This window comes from Heptranchias perlo, chromosome 26, assembly GCF_035084215.1.
Source record: "Heptranchias perlo isolate sHepPer1 chromosome 26, sHepPer1.hap1, whole genome shotgun sequence".
In the NCBI taxonomy this organism is placed as follows: domain Eukaryota; kingdom Metazoa; phylum Chordata; class Chondrichthyes; order Hexanchiformes; family Hexanchidae; genus Heptranchias; species Heptranchias perlo.
The window spans coordinates 7,242,905-7,258,825 of record NC_090350.1 but is presented as its reverse complement, the minus strand read 5'-3'; the positions used below and the strand labels follow the sequence as shown (position 1 = coordinate 7,258,825).

General features: G+C 46.9%; 1 protein-coding gene across 5 annotated transcripts in view; it reads left to right on the top strand.

Annotated features, from left to right (window-relative positions):
* Positions 1 to 15,921, top strand: part of col16a1 (collagen, type XVI, alpha 1) — a 410,059-nt gene that overhangs the window by 330,074 nt on the left and 64,064 nt on the right. For all 5 annotated transcript variants that reach the window (XM_068006392.1, XM_068006393.1, XM_068006394.1 and 2 more), the window contains 6 exons: positions 1,698 to 1,751; positions 2,443 to 2,487; positions 5,839 to 5,892; positions 6,929 to 6,964; positions 11,269 to 11,331; positions 14,123 to 14,194. In XM_068006392.1, coding sequence (XP_067862493.1) covers positions 1,698 to 1,751; positions 2,443 to 2,487; positions 5,839 to 5,892; positions 6,929 to 6,964; positions 11,269 to 11,331; positions 14,123 to 14,194 — 324 coding nt within the window. The remainder of the gene's footprint in view (positions 1 to 1,697; positions 1,752 to 2,442; positions 2,488 to 5,838; positions 5,893 to 6,928; positions 6,965 to 11,268; positions 11,332 to 14,122; positions 14,195 to 15,921) is intronic.

The following is a 15,921-nucleotide window of genomic DNA, read 5'->3' as shown; positions in this document are numbered from 1 at the left end:
CATACTGTGCCCGTCGCCATTGGCAATCCAGCCCTCAAAGCTATGGAACTCATTTCTATCTGCCCTTCTATTTCTTACTCATTGGTTTGTCTTGTTTGAATTTCCTGGAGGTTTGGAAATGGCTGATCCTATTACTGTTGCCTCAATCCTAAATTAGAACACCAAAATCTGCAAATGTCAGCAATCCCAAGGATCTATCCTGGGCCCCCTCCTATTTCTCATCTAATGCTGCCCCTCGGTGACATCATCTGAAAACACAACATCAGATTCCACATGTGCGCTGACGACACCCAGCTCGACCTCACCACCACCGCCCTCAACCCCTCCACTGTCACTGTTTGTCAGACTGCTCGTCCGACATTCATTACTGGGTGTGCCAAAATTTCCTCCAATTAAACATTGGGAAGACCGAAGCCATTGTCTTCGGTCCCTGTCACAAACTCCGTTCCCGAGCCACCGACTCCATCCCTCTCCCTGACCACTGTCTCAGGCTGAACCAGACCGTTCGCAACCTTGGCGTCCTATTTGACCCTGAGATGAGCTTCCAATCCCATAATCCTCTCTATCACCAACACCGCCTGCTTCTACATCGCCCGTCTCCACCCCTGCCTCAGCTCATCTGCTGCTGAAACCCTCATCCATGCCTTTGTTACCTCGAGTCTCGACTTTTCCAATGTTCTCCTGAACGATCTCCCATCTCCCACCCTCCATTAACTTGAGCCCATCCAAAACTCTGCTGCCCGTATCCTAACTCGCACCATCGTCCCGTTCTCCCATCACCCCTGTGCGCACTGACCTACAATGGCTCCTGGTCCGGGAACGCCTCGAATTTAAAATTCTCATCCTCCATGGCTTTGCCCCTCCCGATCTCCGTAATCTCCTCCAGCTCCATAATCCTGCACGAACTCTTCGTTCCTCCAACTCTGGCCTTTTGCGTACGCCCCACTCCCTTCGTCCCACAATTGGTGGCCGTGCCCACAGCCATCTAGGCTTTAAGCTCTGGAGTTCTCTCCTGAAACCTCTCCGCCTCTTCCTCCCCCTTTAAGGCACTCCTTAAAACCTACCTCTGATCTGTTATAATGTCTCCTTCTTTGGCTCAGTGCCAATTTTTATCAATTATCCTCCTGTGAAGTACATTGGGATGTTTTATACGTTAAAGGTGCTGTCTAAATGCAAGTCGTTGTTGGAGTTAAATGTGAATTAATGGGAACAGGAATTTAAACTTTATATTTATATATTGCCCACTGCGCCCCCCTCCCCCCACCACCCCGCCCCGGAAGGCTCCATGGTGCCCACCTATATGACCCAGGAGGACAAGGAGCTGGGATGGCCCCATAACTGGGCTATGGGAGGGACCCTCGATAACCCTCCCTGCTTTGTCGGAGCCCGTCTCTCATTCTGTTGGTTCTATTGGGGTGATCCCAGCCTCATGATTGGAGAATGGGATGTAAACATTGTCGAGCTGTCTCCACCCACGCTGTCCTCGAGCACGGGCTTGTGCAGGCGCACGGGCTTACGTCGCAACTTGCGATTGCAAAGTACCCCTTACGTCTCACTTACTTACGTAGGGAGGTCCTTGTGAGTGAGATGTGACCTGTGCAGTCAGTCAGACTATTGGTGCAGAGGATTCCGTTTGTTCCTGAATGCTGGCGTGTGAAAGATATCCCCTAAAATATATTTCTTAATGTTTCTTTCAGGGACTTAAAGGAGAACGGGGATCTGCAGGTTCTGGTGGAGAGAAAGGCGTGCCGGTAAGGAGACAATTATAAATAAAGACGCAGGGTCTGCAGCCACTAGTTCAGCACCTGTGGCATTGCTCAGGCCTAAATATATATTTTTTAATTCTGTCTCTATTTCTGTCACTGTTTCTCTCGTAGTCTCTAATCCTTTCTCTCTCTCTCTCTCTCTCTCTCTCTCACTCCTGCTCTTCCTGGCCCCACAAAAATAAAAGTGAAAAAGAAGTTTTGGCCGTTTTCTGAGTGGCCTCGAGTCGTCCCTTTAAGGACAGCTGGTTAGGCCGCGTGATGCCTGGTCCAAGTGGGCGGAGCATGCGCGGCCGACGCTCCGCCCCATTGGTACCTCATAACAGCAGCTGGGGTCCTAGCATAGAACCCTGATTTGCATATTGCAAGTGGCCTCCTGCCTGAAACAGGCGGGCGCTCCGGTCGCCCGAATCAGGACCCTATCCAAGATGGCGCAGCAGCTGGAGCGCCAGTGTAACCAGGGCAGTAATTGACCGGACACAATATTCAGGCCTCCACCAGCCTGTTCACCCCAGGCAAGGGGCCCTCAACATCGGCCCTACTCTGTGTCCAACCAATTTGGTGCCTGATGCGGGAGTGTTTGATGCTGATGTTGGGTGGGTCTTTACCGTAAGCACTTTGCATCCTAGCTCCTCCATTCTGATGTACTGCTAGTCACTTGTGTACTTCTTTCCTGCAGGGCCCTCCTGGTTCCCCTGGTTCTCAAGGCCCAACAGGCCCAGTGGTGAGTACGCAATATTCTGGATTCACTCGCAAATAAATTGACCATTGATAGATCGATAAGAAAAGCTCGATCATTGGAAGCCACAATCTCGATCTTACTTATACAAGGGGGACACTTGTGGGGTCAAAGGGGAAGCCAGATTGTTCCAGAGGTCAAAGGGGACATTGGACAATTGAATTAAACTAGCTGTAAAAGGAAAATGGGGTGGGTTGGAAGGGAGTGACTGTGGAGAGGTGTGGAGAGCAGTTTAGAGTAGGCCTGTAGGAGACATGTAAGTTGTATGCCTCATCCCAAGGCAGATTTTCGGCTATTGACTGTCAATGGGGTGGGAAATCTAGCCCATTCTTCTGGGTATTGGGACGAGGGATGGGCTCAGCAGTGATTTCTCCCACTCTGTCCCCATCAGAGTTAAATTTCCCATTAGCACTGACTGTCCAGGCTTAAACAGGAAGATTGACCACTTAGGGCAGGACAATGGGGGACTGCCAGTGACTGGGGGGCCTCGTCCCAGCCTCAGTCACTGGCTCTAAGAAAGGAAGAATGAACTTGCACTCATTGAGCCCGGATGTCCCAAAGTGATTCACAACCAACAAATTACTTCTGAAATGTGACTGCAGATGTTAGGGAGCGTGACAGTCAATTTACTCAATTGAATAGGTTTGAGGGGCAAGTTGGATAAGGAAGATTGGGAAACTAGACTAAAGAGTATGACAGTTGATAAACAATGGCAAACATTTGAAGAAATATTTTAATATTCTCAACAAATACACATTCCATTGAGAAATAAAAACTCCACAGGAAAAGTGACCCATCCGTGGCTAACTAAAGAAGTTAAGGATAGTATTGGATTAAAAGAAGAGGCCTACGATGTTGCCAAGAAGAGTAGTAAGCCTGAGGATTGGGAGAGTTTTAGAAACCAGCAAAGGATGACCAAAAAATTGATAAAAAGGGAGAAAATAGAATATGATAGCAAATTAGCAAGAAATATAAAAATGGATTGTAAGAGCTTCTACAAGTATGTAACAAGGAAGAGAGTAGCAAAAGTAAACATTGGTCCCTTAGAGGCTGAGACAGGAGAAATTATAATGGGGAATCAGGAAACGGCAGATGTGTTAAATAAAATATTTTGCATCTGTCTTCACAGTAGAAGACACAAAAAACATACCAGAAATAGTGGGGAACCAAGGGGCTAATGAGAGTGAGGAACCTAAAGTAATTATTATCAGTAGAAAAAAAGTACTTGAGAAACTAATGGGACTAAAAGCTGATAAATCCCCTGGACCTGATGGCCGACATCTGAGGGTTCTAAAAGAGGGGCTGCAGAGATAGTGGATGCATTGGTTGTGATCTTCCAAAATTCCCTAGAATTTAGGACGGTCCCAGGGGATTGGAAGGTAGCAAATGTAACCCCGCTATTCAAGAAAGGAAGGAGGGTACTACAGGCCAGTTAACCTGACATCGGTCGTATAGAAAACGCTGGAATCCATTATTAAGGAAATGGTAACAGGGCACTTAGAAAATCATAATATAATTAGGCAGAGTCAACATGATTTTATGAAAGGGAAATTGTGTTTGACAAATTTATTAGAGTTTTTTGAGGATGTAATTAGCAGAGTAGATAAAGGGGAACCAGTGGATGTAATATATTTGGATTTTCAAAAGACATTCAATAAGGTGCCACATAAAAGGTTGTTACACAAGATAAGGACTCATGGGGTTGGGGGTAACATATTATCATGGATAGAGGATTGGTTAATGGACAGAAAACAGAGAGTAGGGATAAATGGGTCATTCTCAGGTTGGCAGGCTGTAACTAGTGGCTTTCCACAAGGATCAGAACTTGGGCCTCAGCTATTTACAATCTATATTAATGACTTAGATGAAGGGACCGTGTGTAATGTATCCAAGTTTGCTGACGATACAAAGCTAGGTGGGAAAGTAAGCTGTGAGGAGGACACAAAGAGGCTGCAAAGGGATATAGACAGGTTATATGAGTGGGCAAGAAGGTGGCAGATGGAGTATAATGTGGGGAAATGTGAGGTTTTTCACTTTGGTAGGAAGAATAGAAACACAGAATATTTTTAAAAGATTAAAAACTATTAAATGTTGGTGTCCAGAGAGACTTGGGTGTCCTGGTATAAGAAACACAAAAAGTTAGCAAATGGCATGTTGGCCTTTACTGCAAGGGGATTGGAGTACAAAAGTAAGGAGGTCTTACTACAATTGTTCAGGGCTTTGGTGAGACCTCACCTGGAGTACTGCGTACAGTTTTGGTCTCCTTATCTAAGGAAGGATATACTTGCCTTAGAGGCAGTGCAACAAAGGTTCACTAGGTTGATTCCCGGGATGAGAGGATTGTCCTATGAGGAGAGGTTGAGTAGAATGGGCCTATACTGTCTGGAGTTTAGTAGAATAAGAGGTGATCTCATTGAAACGTATAAGATTCTGAGGGTTGGCACGGTAGGTACTGAGAGGTTGTTTCCCCTGGCTGGAGAGTCTAGAACTAGGGGGCATAGTCGCAGGATAAGGGGTCAGCCATTTAAGACTGAGATGAGGAGAAATTTCTTCGCTCAGAGGGTTGTGAATCTTTGGAATTCTCTACCCCAGAGGGCTGTGGATGCTCAGTCGTTGAGTTTATTCAAGGCTGAGATCTATAGATTTTTGGACTCTAAGGGTATCAAGGGATATGGGGATCGGGCAGGAAAGTGGAGTTGAGGTCAAAGATCAGCCATGATCTGATTGAATGGCAGAGCAGGCTCGAGGGGCCATATGGCCTACTCCTGCTCCTATTTCTTATTTTCTTATCTCATGAATGAACGATGAGTTAACCTATTTCTGGTTGCAATGGTTGAGATCTAAATATAGTCCAGGATATTGGAAGAATTCCTTGCTCTTCTTCATATAGCGGTGTGGGGTTTTTAACATCTATTTCCGTTTAATGTCTCATCCAAAAGACAGCGTTCACTCCCTCAGGATTGCACTGTAGTATTGGGCTGCGTTATGTGCTCAAGGATTGGATAAATGACCAGATCATTTGTTTTAGTGATGTCGGTTGAGGGATCAATATTGGCCAGGACACCAGGGGGAACTCCCCTGCTCTTCTTCGAATTGTGCCATGGGATCTTTTACGTCCATCTCAGAGGGCAGACAGGGCCTTGGTTTAACGTCTCATCCGAAAGACAGCCCCTCCGACAGTGCAGCACTCCCTCAGTACTGCACTGGGAGTGTCAGCTGAGATTTTTTATTGAACCTTCTGACTCAGAGGCGAGAGTGCTTCCACTGAGCCACAGCTGGCACCTCAAACGTTATGTTATTTTCTGTTATGTTAAACCCTCCTGTGTTTCCTGACAGGGCCCCAAAGGTGAACTAGGATCAGCTGGTCCTCGAGGAGAGAAGGGAGATCAAGTAAGTGGTGCGTCAGGTTGTGATTTTGACTTGTAATGAACGCCATAGACTGTTGGGTAAATTCCTCCATCCTAAACTCCTGGTGGGCAATCAATCTCACGGGTAGTGCCAGTCAGAGAATCGGGGCTACAGCATTGTACCCTGCCTCTGACCCATGACCCCAGCAAGTGCGCCCCATCGTGCTGGGCTGTGAGTCGTTGAGTGTACACCTTTAAGGTGGCCCCTCCTTCCTAGGCTGCATATCTCTGACAGAGCTTCAGACTAAACATGGGCTGGAAAGCAGTCTTTCATCACTGCAACTCACGCCTGGGTACAGCCCAGATTCACAGCGAGGACGTCTCCCTCTGATGGGGATTGGAAGGCATCGTGGATTAGAGCTCGGCCTTTTCCTCTTGGTTACCTGGTACTGAATGTGTCCCAGACCGAAGGGATGAAGCTATGTTCTCTCTGATGAACAACTCGGACATGTGGTGAGTTCGAACAAGAGGGCATAACCTTGAAATCAGAGCTGGGCCCTTCAAGGGTGAAGTCAGGAAGCACCTTTTCACACTAAGGGGAGTGGAAATCAGGAACCTTCTCTCCCAAAAAGCTTTTGAGGCTGGGGCTCAACTGAAACTTTCAAAACTGAGATCGACAGATTTTTGTCAGGCAAAGGTATTAAGGGTTACAGAACCAAGGCGGGTAGATGGAGTTAAGATATAGATCAGCCATGATCTAATTGAATGGCAGAACAGGTTCGAGGGGCTGAATGGCCTCCTCCTGTTCCTATGTTCCTAACACTGGGCTTTCACTCCTGGAACCAAGGGGTGACATTGAGGCAAGTAAACCCTGCCCACTGGGCACCATTCAACAGCTAGTCCAACGTGGCATTAATGAGGAACTGGAGGCAGGAATGCCCTCTGGCATTGTTGGGGGGCTGGGATCTAAGGAACGGCGGGGGGGGTCGGGGGGACTGTTCTAATGATGATGCTGAAGATGAGGAACAATATGGCAGAACTTCCGGATCTAGGAATAATCTCCCAGTGTTGTTTTCCAGGGATTTCAAGGACAGCCTGGATTTCCTGGACAGCAGGTGAGTGAGACTTCAGTGTAACGGGGTCAGGAGGCTGAACGGAGCTTTGGGATTTAAAGAGCTCAGATGGTCTGATACTTACATTTTTTACCCCGGACTCCAAGCTGGACAAAATTAAGAAGATGAGATTTGAAGGAACTCCCCCCTCGCCCCGCCCGCCTCGAATATGGAGGAGTGGAACAGACTCCCAGTAAATTACAGTTAATACATTGTTAAAAATAGCTGATTGAATATCTGCTTGGAAAGAACAAACTTGCATTTATATAGCACCTTTCACATCCTCAGGACATCCCAAAGTGCTTTACAGCCAAAGAAGTACTTTAGAAGTGTAGTCACTGTTGTAATGGAGGAAACACGGCAGCCAATTTGTGCACAGCAAGATCCCACAAACAGCAATGTGATAATGACCAGATAATCTGTTTGTGATGTTGGTTGAGGGATAAATATTGACCAAGACACCAGGGAGAACTCCCCCACTCTTCTCCAAATAGTGCCATGGGATCTTTAATATCCACCTGAGAAGTCAGATGGGGCCACAGTTTAATGTCTCATCTGAAAGACGGCACCTCGACAGTGCAGCACTCCCTCAGTACAGCACTGGGAGTGTCAGCCTAGATGATGGGCTCAAGTCTCTGGAGTGGGACTATGAACCTACAACCTTCAGACTGAAAGGCGAGAATGTTACCACTGAGCCAAAGTACTGGACAGAGGGTTAGAAGGATCAGTACTGCTCGACACTATCGAACACAGACTAGGCTGGTTCCCACGCTGCTGGGAGCAGGGAAATGTCACAACAAGGAGTAGAAACGATCCAGGATGTATAATAAACAAGAACAGAAAATGCTGGAAACGCTCAATGGGTCAGGAGAGAACAGACCAGTTAATCGTTCGAGTGTAGACGCTGGATCAGAACTGAAAGATATTACAGATGAACAGCATTTAAAAAAGAACAGAGCAAAGAGAAAGGGGAGGGATAAAGACACAGACATACACACGCATACACACATACACACATGCATACACACACGCATACATACACACGCATACACATACACACACATACAAACATATACACACACATATAGACACTTGTACACATACACACACAAATACACATACATTCACACACATATACACACATACTGACATATACACACATACAGACACTTGTACACTTACACACACATCCACACACAAATACACACACGCACACAAACACACACATACATACACACAAATTCACACACATTCACACATACAGACATACACATATACATACACACACACACATATACATACATATGAATAGAGACATGCACACACCATCATACACAAACACTCCAAGAGAAATAGATTGACTTGTAAAGTGCTTAAATGTAAAACAGGATATGGTTAAATGGCAGGAGTGATATTAGAATGAGACAATAGGAGGCAGAATGAGTGAAATCAAAAAGAGAAAAACACGTACGAGACACAGAGTACTTGAACAGCGGAGTAGGAGGAGGGAGGTGAGGGGGTGCTGACGGTAAGACAGGTAAAAAGGGAAGCATGTATAAAGGGTAAAACAGAGCATGCTCCAGTGGCCCAGGCGCCTGGGAGAAGCCAGGATGGATATTATGGGCTGTATGGTTAGAGAGAGATCCTGGGGCTTTATTTAATTCATCTTTCAGGGCAGAGCAGGAAGTTTGCAGAGACCCTTCCTCGAGGTGAGATAGGTTGGGTGAAGTTGACGACAGCTGATTGTCTATGGACGGAGCAGGTTTGAGGGGCCTCTCTTTTTATGTTCCCAAGACGACTTTCCAAGAAAGAGACATTTATCATTTTTCACAAGTTTTTATGGAAAAATAATGTTTGGCCGGTCCATGGTGAAGTGTTGATAGTCCTGGTGCTGGTACTCAGGGTGTGCCAGACCCATCGGTACAAGGCAGGGTTTAAAGTAGAGGTTTACACCGGGGTCAAACTGAGCCTTTTGGGAACCTGCTAAACCCCATCACTTATCGCCAAACATCAACGAGGAGTGAAACCTACTGAAGGAGTGGTATCGAAAGAGTTTACTCCCAGACTGAATCTGCCGCCCACTGTAACTTGTGTTGCTGAGCTGTGCAGATGTTCAGTACTGTGCTGTACAGATGTTCAGTACTGTGTTGTACAGATATTTGTTTCTGTGCTGTACAGGTGTTGAGCACTGTGATGTACAGATGTTCAGTGTTGAGCTGTACAGATGTTCAATGTTGAGCTATACAGATGTTCGATGTTGAGCTGTACAGACGTTGAGAGCTGTGATGTACAGGTGTTCTGTATTCTGCTGTACAGATGTTCATTACTGAGCTGTACATGTATTTGAATGGAGGTTTTTTAAATAATGAAGGATTTGCTTTGGTAATAATTTTCCAAAATTCTCTGGACTCGGCAAAGGTCCCGGCAGATTGGAAAACTGCGAATGTAACACCCTTATTTAAAAAGGGTAGTAGGCAGAAGGCTGGAAATTATAGACCAGTTAGCCTAACATCTGTGGTGGGTAAAATTTTGGAGTCTATTATTAAGGAGACAGTAGCAGAACATTTGGATAAACATAATTTAATAGGACAAAGTCAGCATGGCTTTATGAAGGGGAAGTCATGTCTGACAAATTTGCTTGAGTTCTTTGAGGACATAACGTACAGAGTGGATAAAGGGGAACCAGTGGACGTAGTGTATTTAGACTTCCAGAAGGCATTCGACAAGGTGCCACATAAACGATTATTGCTCAAGATAAAGAATCACTGGATTGGGGGTAATATTCTGGCATGGGTGGAGGATTGGTTATCTAATAGGAAGCAGAGAGTTGGGATAAATGGTTCATTCTCGGACTGGCAACCAGTAGCCAGTGGTGTTCCACAGGGGTCGGTGCTGGGTCCCCAACTCTTTACAATCTATATTAACGATTTGGAGGAGGGGACCGAGTGTAACATATCAAAGTTTGCAGATGATACAAAGATGGGAGGGAAAGTGGAGAGTGAAGAGGACATAAAAAACCGACAGGGGGATATAGACAGGCTGGGTGAGTGGGCGGAGATTTGGCAGATGCAATACAATATTGGAAAATGGGCGGTTATGTACTTTGGCAGGAAAAATCAGAGAGCAAGTTATTATCTTAATGGCGAGAAACTGGAAAGTACTGCAGTACAAAGGGATCTGGGGGTCCTAGTGCAAGAAAATCAAAAGGTTAGTATGCAGGTGCAGCAGGTGATCAAGAAGGCCAACGGAATGTTGGCTTTTATTGCTCGGGGGATAGAATATAAAAACAGCGAGGTATTGCTGCAGTTATATAAGGTATTGGTGAGACCGCACCTGGAATACTGCATACAGTTTTGGTGTCCATACTTAAGAAAAGACATACTTGCTCTCGAGGCAGTACAAAGAAGGTTCACTCGGTTAATCCCAGGGATGAGGGGGCGGACATATGAGGAGAGGTTGAGTAGATTGGGACTCTACTCATTGGAGTTCAGAAGAACGAGAGGCGATCTTATTGAAACATATACGATTGTGAAGGGGCTTGATCGGGTGGATGCGGTAAGGATGTTCCCAAGGATGGGTGAAACTAGAACTAGGGGGCATAATCTTAGAATAAGGGGCCGCTCTTTCAAAACTGAGATGAGGAGAAACTTCTTCACTCAGAGGGTAGTAGGTCTGTGGAATTTGCTGCCCCAGGAAGCTGTGGAAGCTACATCATTAAATAAATTTAAAACAGAAATCGACAGTTTCCTAGAAGTAAAGGGAATTAGGGGTTACGGGGAGCGGGCAGGAAAGTGGACATGAATTTAGATTTGAGGTTAGGATCAGATCAGCCATGATCTTATTGAATGGCGGAGCAGGCTCGAGGGGCCGATTGGCCTACTCCTGCTCCTATTTCTTATGTTCTTATGAATAGAGAGATGATATTTCCTCCGATTGAGGAGTCAGTGACGAGGGTCATTAACATATAATGGTCATTAGGAGCATGGGGGAGAGGTTAGAAGTAATTTCTTTTCACAGACGGTCTTTGGAGCGTGGGAGTCTCGGAGGCAGAGGCCATTTCATTTTTTAAGGTAAAACTGATAAATATTTGAAGCAGAGGAAGATACAGGGCTGTGGGGAGAGGGCGGGGCAGTGGGATTAGTTTTGGATTACTCTAGAAAAGAACTAGCACAGAACCTATGGGCCGAATGGCCTCCTTTTATGCTTTAAATCTCTGTGGTTCTCTCTAATTTGTGGGATTAATATTTTCAATGAGTGCGGGAGCAAATTGTCACCATTCTAAGCCCTGCCTTTAATGTGTGTTTTAGGGGCCTATTGGTTTCCCAGGGAAGTCTGGTCCATCGGGTTCCCCAGGACCTCCTGGTGAGAAGGTAAGTCCAATCTGATGAAACTTGGTGAATTGGGCATCATGATGTGAGTAGAGGAGGGCAAGACTGAGACATAAATTGGTTAACCCCCGAAAACGGGCGCTGGGATCGCAGTGCACAATTAATCCGCACCCGGTCATTGAGATGCAGACAGCACATAACATTCGTGCTGCCTGGTGATTTCAGTGATTGCTGCGTGCAGCCAGCCCTACCTACGATGTTGAGTGGCTGCTCACCAGCAGGGGGCCTCGATATCGGGAGTGGCTGGCACCACTTAAAGGCAACCTTCACCTCTTAAAGGGGTGGTGCAGTGTGGCTGCAGGAAGTGGTGGAAGTCAATTGTGAAGTTTTAATGAGCAACAATTGGGCTGCTCAACGTTTGAGGGACTCTGATATTTGCAAAATATAAGATACAGGTCTGAACGTAGTCTGAATGGAGATCAGAAATTGCACATTAATACACAGATGTGGGTCCTGACCCTGTGTTTACAAACTGTTGAGTTATTTGAAATCATTGAATAAAGGTTGCTCACCATTACATCCCCATCACCCACCTACCAACAAACTCTTTCAATCAGTACTCAACTCTTCCAATCAGATGCTTCATCTCACCCTCACACATTACCACCGTTGCAAGCTGCACACCCACAACTCATAGGTCACACACACTGTCAGCTATTCAACCATGATAGGCACATTACCCAAACATCTTGCAGGACACTCACCGACATCCCGCTTTCTTAAGATGCCCCACCTGTCTCTGTCCCTCCCCATGGATTAGATTTAATGCCCACTGACTGTTCCACTCACTGATACAATTGCTCGTAGACAACAAGGAAACTCCCAAAGCCTGTGAGAGGGGAGTGGTGGGATGAGAGAGTGGTGGGATGAGAGAGTGGTGGGATGAGAGAGTGGTGGGATGAGAGAGTGGTGGGATGAGAGAGTGGTGGGATGAGAGAGTGGTGGGATGGGAGAGTGGGGGACGGGAGAGTGGGGGTGGGTGGGAGAGTGGGGGTGGGTGGGAGAGTGGGGGTGGGTGGGAGAGTGGGGGTGGGTGGGAGAGTGGGGGTGGGTGGGAGAGTGGGGGTGGGTGGGAGAGTGGGGGTGGGTGGGAGAGTGGGGGTGGGTGGGAGAGTGGGGGTGGGTGGGAGAGTGGGGGTGGGTGGGAGAGTGGGGGTGGGTGGGAGAGTGGGGGTGGGTGGGAGAGTGGGGGTGGGTGGGAGAGTGGGGGTGGGTGGGAGAGTGGGGGGGGGGTGGTGGGAGAGTGGGGAGGTGGGAGAGTGGGGGGGTTGGGAGAGAGGGGAATGGGAGCCCAAGAGGGAGGAATGGTAGACCTTGAGCAGGAGAAAGGGGAGTGGAAGAACAGAAGCAGGAGAAAGGGGGATGCGAGACCAGAAGTTGGAGAGAAGGGAGTCGGAGACCAAAGGCCTGAGAGAGGGGTGTGGGAGATCAGGAACCTGAAAACAGGGAATGGGAGAGAGAGGAGTGGGAGATCAGGAGAGAAAGAGGAGAATGGGAGAGAAAGGAGTGGGAGATCAGGAGAGAAAGAGGGGAATGGAAGAGAGGGTCGTGGGAAACCAGGATCCTGAAAGAGAATGAGAGAGGGGGGCATAAGGACTGGGAAAGAGGGGAGTTGGAGATGAGGAGCCTGAGAGAGGGGAGCAGAGGACCAAGTACTAGACAGAGGGGAATGGGAGATCAGGAGCCTGAAGAGGGAGGGAGGTGATTAGAAGCCAAAGGGATGGAGTCTAGAATAGTCAGGAGAAAGAGATCAGACCAGGAACAGGTGAGTCCCACACAGTGACTGACAAGGTGATCGAAAAGATGACCATATTTCTAGTTTTTTGTGAGTATTCACAGTGGAAATAGCCCTCTTCAGCTGCCAGTGTGGGTCACTGAAGAGCTTGGTAACACTGGAGTTACCACCATCAATCAATCAACCTGGTATGGTTCACTGAGGGTCTGATGAAAAGACAGCTGTTAGTATTGGCTAATGGAGGCCTACAGATGCTAATGTGGGTCACTGAAGATCCAGTGATCCTACGGCCATCAGTATCAATTAGTGAAGGGCCTGGTGACCTTACAGATGTCAGTGTGGGTCAGTGAAAACCCCGATGACCTTACAGCTGTTAGTGTGGGTCAGTGAACTCCCCGATGACCTTACAGCTGTTAGTGTGGGTCAGTGAACTCCCCGATGACCTTACAGTAAAGACCCAGGTGACCCTACAGTTTTCAGTTTAGATCATTTCCGCTGGTTGGGGATTCTAGGAGTAGGGGGCACAGTCTAAAAATTAGAGCCAGACCTTTCAGGAGCGAGATTAGAAAACATTTCTACACACAAAGAGTTGTAGAAGTTTGGAACTCTCTTCCGCAAACGGCAATTGATACTAGCTCAATTGCTAAATTTAAATCTGAGATAGATAGCTTTTTGGCAATCAAAGGTATTAAGGGATTTGGGCCAAAGGCAGGTCTATGGAGTTAGATCATAGATCTTATCAAATGGCGGAGCAGGCACGAGGGGCTGAATGGCCTACTCCTGTTCCTATGTTCCTATCATCAAAGGTTTGATGGCTGAAGTTAGCCTAGAATGATAAAGAGTCAATGACCTGTTGCCAGGAAGTGTCCGAGAGCAGTGTCACTTGACTTCTCCTCAGCTTTCCTGACTTCCCTTTGTGCCCAAATTATGTGCTGGAGGTTATTGGACTAATGGAGTGACCGTGGGAGGTTTTTGTCGAGGTAAGTGAGTGTCTATTGATAAGGAGCCAATGGGATTAATGTCTGTTCTGTGTTACAGGGTAATGATGGGAGTCCGGGTCCAATAGGGCCAACTGGCCCCCCAGGACGAGCTGGGTCTCCTGGGTTACAGGTGAGTCTTTCTTCTTATTGGTGTTCTTCATGCCTGTGTTTATTAAGGCATCGAGTACAAATACAAGGAGGTTATGGTAAACCGTTACAGGTCACTGGTTAGGCCTCAGCTGGAGTATTGTGTACGATTCTGGGCACCACAATTTAGGAAGGATGTCAAGGCCTTGGAGAGGGTGCAGAGGAGATTTACTAGAATGGTTCCAGGTTTGAGGGACTTCAGTTACGTGGAGAGACTGGAGAAGCTGAGGTTGTTCTCCTTAGAGCAGAGAAGGTTAAGAGATTTAGAGGTGTTCAAAATCATGAAGGGTTTTGATAGAGTAAATAAGGAGAGACTGTTTCCAGTGGCAGAAGGGTCGGTAACCAGAGGACACAGATTTAAGGTAACTGTGAAAAGCACCAGAGGGGAGGTGAAATAGAAATGTTTTTACGCAGTGAGTTGTTATGATCTGGAACACGCTGCCTGACAGGGCGGTGGAAGCAGATTCAATAGTAACTTTGGAAAGGGAATTGGATATAGAAAGAGCAGGGGATGGGACTAATTGGATTGCTCTTTCAAAGAGCCGGCACAGGCACGATGGGCCGAATGGCCTCCTTCTGTGCTGTAAGATTCAATGATTTCCATTTGTCTCAATAGACCCTGGGTACTGGTGGTTTATGACCTGATTTGTGTCCATTTATGTCACCCAGGTGAGAATGGGTCAGTCAATCCAGAGTTCAGATAGAAAAATACAAACTCCAGGAATTGCCTTGGGCGTCCTCCCGATTGGCCGCCATAACTTAAGCAGAAACCTGGTTTACACAGTTTATTCCCCAATCTTCCGTTGAAGTTATGGTGTCCGATCGGGAGAGGCCCTGAGAGAATTCCGGTGAAAAACTGGAAACCAAAAAACCAGCTTTGCCTGTGGAGAGTTTGATTCTCGATTTTGTCTAAAGCCCAAACAAATCCCAGGAATGCAATGTCTCACTCCAAACATTCCCCAATATATCAACCAGTATATCTTCAGGTACCTAATATAGTGGATACAGTTGTGCAGTAGTTATGTTACTGGATTAATAATTCAGAGATCGTGAGTTAAGTCCCACCACGGCAGTTTGAGAATTTGAATTCCATTTTAAAAATCTGGATATAAAACCCGAGTAAAAGTGACCATGAAGCTGTGGGATTGTTGTAAAAACCCAACTGCTTCATTGATGTCCTTTAGGGAAGGAAACCTGCCGTCCTTTCCCGGTCTGGGCCTATAGGTGACTCCAGTCCCACACCAACACGGTTGACTCTTAACCACCCTCTGAAGTCATTCCGTCATATCAAACCCAGGAAAGGCTCACCACCACCTTCTCAGGACAACGAGGGATGGGCAATAAATGCCGGCCCTGCCAGCGACACCCACATCCTGAGCATGGTGAGGGATGTTAGTGCTGGGGAGGATTCGAACGGTTCTTGCTCAGATACTCTGTGTCAGCATGCAGCAGCCCCAGGTCCGGTACAGCACGAGTTAAATGTAGAATAAAGCTCCCTTTAATCTGCCCCAACAATGTGCCTCAGCCCCATGCTCAGAAGATGTCCCTTTAATTCACCAGTGTGACATTTGATCCATTTCAAGCACCAGTCTCCACTATCCTGTGTCATCTCCATGTGAAATAGCCAATTAGTGCCAATCTGATGTAGTGCCACGTGCCCACTAACTGGATTTAGACCGACTCATTTCACACAGGATTCTTATACAAACA